Source organism: Olea europaea, unplaced genomic scaffold (assembly GCF_002742605.1).
Source record: "Olea europaea var. sylvestris unplaced genomic scaffold, O_europaea_v1 scaffold5208, whole genome shotgun sequence".
NCBI classification, from domain to species: Eukaryota; Viridiplantae; Streptophyta; class Magnoliopsida; order Lamiales; family Oleaceae; genus Olea; species Olea europaea.
Window position 1 is genome coordinate 11,080 of NW_019263529.1, and position 4,276 is coordinate 15,355.

At 36.3% G+C, this 4,276-nt stretch overlaps 1 protein-coding gene across 2 annotated transcripts; it reads right to left on the reverse strand.

The window, feature by feature from the left end:
* On the reverse strand, positions 1–4,214 carry LOC111388704 (V-type proton ATPase catalytic subunit A-like). Of its 2 annotated transcripts, XM_023013482.1 has the most exons (10): positions 4,081–4,209; positions 3,540–3,646; positions 2,592–2,786; positions 2,428–2,514; positions 2,211–2,315; positions 1,507–1,604; positions 1,337–1,415; positions 524–612; positions 282–407; positions 1–190 (listed from the first exon to the last, which is right to left on the reverse strand). In XM_023013482.1, the coding sequence occupies exons 1-9, from the start codon at positions 4,205–4,207 to the stop codon at positions 293–295; spliced, it is 1,002 nt and encodes a 333-aa protein (XP_022869250.1). In that variant the 5' UTR covers positions 4,208–4,209; the 3' UTR covers positions 1–190; positions 282–292. The 2 variants fall into 2 exon arrangements, with proteins under 2 accessions (XP_022869250.1, XP_022869249.1); XM_023013481.1 differs by having other exon boundaries at positions 1–407; positions 4,081–4,214.
* Positions 4,215–4,276: the final 62 nt, after the last annotated feature.

Consider the following 4,276-nt stretch of genomic DNA (forward strand, 5'->3'; position numbering starts at 1 on the left):
CTTAATATTGGTCTTCGTAAACAGTACATTCCATCTCTGAACCCACAAGGCTACTATTTATTCGACTTAGAACTACAAAAAAACCAATATAAACAATGCATCTTATTATCAACCGAAAAACAGCAGAGCTACACCACATTGAACCCGGGCAAACACAAAACCCTGAAACCAACTTAACTCATCGTGCTTCCTAAACAGATTAAGAATTTCACAATAAGTTAGTTTTCCCACCAGCACGAAAGCAGACGACAAAGCTGATTTGGCATGAATTTGTTTAGTACCTATGCATCGATTACCGAGTTTCATCATCGAGGTTGCGGAAACCAGATGTCAAATCCTCGTGAAGTTTCTTGAATTTCGCAACCAGGGCTTCCTCTCCTTCTGCAGGATCCTCGAACTTTTGAGACCTGTATTGTTATAAGAAAAGAGGAAAATCAGGGCTGGCTGCATGGAAATTAAACAAGCACGAATAAAGCTACAAAATCTCATTAGAAGGTCAAGTCAATGGCTGCGAGACACTCACACTAAACGGTAGAATAGATCTCCCAAACGATGCTTGATAAGAGCGTAGGTGATCTTCTGGCCATCCATACCAGCTCCTCGTTCCACTGCCTACATATCCAAATAAGTTACATGTAAGACATATATAAAATCAGAGTTCTAATTAGCAATTAGATATCGAATTGTGGATCACATCAAATTAAACACCAAAGGGTTATAAACAATTTCAGTCACTCCACTTACAGTGGAATTTCATGTTACCCACATTATATTGTTTCCAAAATGATCACTGAAGTTCAGCATTTATTTCAATTTTGTCACTCAACTAAAATCATTAGCTATTTTTAATAGCATATCTAACATGGAATATAGTAATCTGAATTTAAATCAACATGGAGTTCTTCCGTTTTGGAAACTCCATAATAAAACTAATGCTAATAACTGAGTGACCAAACCAGTGACCACTTTAGAACAAAAATAATTGACTAACAATGTTTCTACCCAAACATCGAAGCATGTCATTCAAACTTCAACAAGTTGATGATTGAACCAAACTACCCAAAATTACATGCAGAAGCTGCAGATAATGGAAAGCAAAAGACAGCATTAAATGTCTACAAGCCTCAGCATCGATTCACATTAATATCTGGTGCTTAGTTAGCTCGTCTAGTGACATTGAACTTTTAAACATGCATAAAAGATTGCAGGTTTTTCATTTAATGATTCAAAAACATGTGGTTCAGTATAAATAGTATCCGCTAATTAAATACCTTTGATCAAAATTCTTAATGACATGTATCATAATTGAAGAGGGAAAGTTGGCTAAATGATATACCTGATTAGCCAAATTGCAGAAATGAATGATGTTGCGCATCATCCAAACAGACTTGTAGAAAGGGCAGAATTTATCATAACTGTTACCAAAGACAACATTCAGATAAGTCTTTAAAGGCATTAAATTGAATCAAATAAAATATTATGACAAAAAATATAATATAGACTTACGGTGTAAATGCGTTCTGTGCAAGATAGTCCTCCCTCAAGAGCTTTGCAGTTTCCAGGGTAATCTTATCGGTTTCAGCTAAAGCATCCTTTCCAACTAGCTGCAATAAGTAGATAGCTAGACGTTAATTAAAGCAGCATAAGATTCAATTCAATTGGATGCTTTCCAGTTTACTTTCCCCTTTTGAATTCAGAGTCCATGCTTTGTTATCAGAAGAAAAACTGGATACGAGGACTATAATATATTTCAGATATTTGCCATAGAAATTGGAGGGAACTGTTCAAAAAGGAGGAATTAGTAGCAGAAAGAGACAGATGACAATTGCCAAATAAATAGCTAAGCTGATTGGAACGCATTTTTCACATTAGAAAACATTTCTGTGTGCAGAACCACTGTTTCAATGTGTAGTACCAAATTGAATCCATTCAAACGACTGCACACATCCTCTTTCAAGGCCAACTTTTGAAACCTGATCAGAGCTACTTAAGATATGTCAATGGAGAAATCATTCTTTCATATTGATCAAAACTGCCAAATATTATCCAAGCAGAAAGAGTTGGGCACAGAAAGAGAGGGTACATTGCTGTTGCAAGTTGGGAATTTCTTTTTTACAAATTCGGTTCCAACAGGAAATACACAAGTTTTGTACTTTCTCCACATCAATATCAGAGAAAAAAGGATCTTTTAAACCAGAAATAGAAAATACCTGCACAATTTCATTCAAATCATCCTCTCTTTGCAGCACTTCACGAGCTTTTGTCCTGATATCAATAAAATCTGGATCGAATTTCTCATAAAAGGATTCCAGTGCCTGAAATCACGAGAGCTTTAGCAAGTGCCAAGAGAAAATTGGCTTATGGAGAGCATAATATAAGGATGAGTCCAGACTATAAACCATAGACCGCAGTGAAATAGAAATATACCCCTGAGTACTTAGAGTAGGAAATGAGCCAGTTTACGGAAGGGAAATGCTTCCTCTGTGCCAGTTTTTTGTCCAGACCCCAGAAAACCTGAAATTTGGCAACTGAGTGCAGGAAATGACCGTCTAAAAGGAAAAACTTGTAAGCTGTTTAACATCTGTAATTACCTGGACAATACTGAGTGTTGCAGATGTAACAGGATCAGAGAAATCTCCTCCTGGAGGTGAAACAGCACCAACAATGGTGACGCTGCCAGTTCTTTCTGGCCCACCAAGACATTTAACTTTACCAGCACGTTCATAGAAGGATGCCAAACGTGCTGCCAAGTATGCAGGATATCCACTGTCAGCAGGCATCTCTGCCTGTAAAGCAAAAGATGTTGAATACAATCAGGAAATGACAAATTTAAATTTGGGAGTTTCGAGGACTAGGGTACAAATCTCATGCCAACTGAATAGATATCTTAGAATGGTTACCTTATAATATCTCAAGACAGGCTAAACTTTACTTAAATGTATAATTAGCTAATAACAATAAAATGTGCAGTGTTGCAAGTATTTATGGTGACAGGGAGAAACTATCGCACAAATAAGATTTCTCTCCTTTTGATATTAGCATAAAAAATATCAAATCATTTTATCTTCCAGTACTTCATTAATTGAAAAAAGGAAATTGGTAAGATGTGCTCTCTACCTGCATGTCAAAAATTTGGTTAATTTGTTATTTCTGTCTGCTTAACCAAAATTGAGGTTAAGAATAGTAACTAATGTATAAGTAGTTGACACGTGACAAGAAAATGTGCAGTGTTGTAAGTATTCGATGACAGAGAAATCATGACAACAATAATTTCTATATTCTGTTTGGATCATTAAAAACACACATCGAATCATTCCATTTCTCTGGACTCCATAAAATTCAAAGAAAAATGGTTTGACAAGTGCATCGGTGTTCAGAAAGCTTTTATTTTTCCAGCCAATATCTATGTTATTGTAGAGGTAGCTATCTACTTAATAGAACAAAGACAAGTAGCACTCCTTATCAGGGAAGTCTTTCTTAACTAAAAAGTTTTAAATCAATTATTAAACTAAAAATAAGAACCTATGTAGGACTCTTACCAGTCGACCTGAAATTTCACGTAATGCTTCTGCCCAACGAGATGTTGAATCTGCCATCATACTGACATTGTAGCCCATATCTCTGAAATATTCAGCAATAGTGATTCCTGAAAATCCACATTCAGAAAGGATGTAAACGACCCATTTGATGGATAAACCACCAATGCCTTTGGTTCATCCAATAAAGAAGCACCATGGAGTATAAAGAGGATTTAATACAAACATAAGAAAACATGTTCATCAGTAACATTAAGCCACTGACAGTCCCATCAGCAACTCAAGGAACACAGTCTTGGGTGGTCTACTCACAGTATCCATAATAAAGGGCTCTAAAATGGTTAAAATTCAAGTACATCTGCCATCCACTAAGAAACTGGAGCGGAAAACAAATCAGAAATTGGATGAGAAATCAGAAATGAATTTACTATGAAGTAATCATGACAAAGAACTCAAATTGAGTTGAGCTTCAGTGCTACACTGCTACTAAATGCACTTCGGCAGGGCAGTTGATAGATTAAGAATATTCTTAAGTATTGTTTACCTGTATAAATTGAAGCCTCGCGAGCAGCCACTGGCATGTTTGAAGTATTGGCCACCAGTGTAGTACGCTTCATGACAGACTCCTCACGGCCATCAGGCAGCGTCATTGTCAATTGAGGAAAGTCCATAAGCACCTGTAGTTAATAGTCAATTGTTATACTCCGAAGATGTTATCAACTGCTAAAACAAAAAAAAAA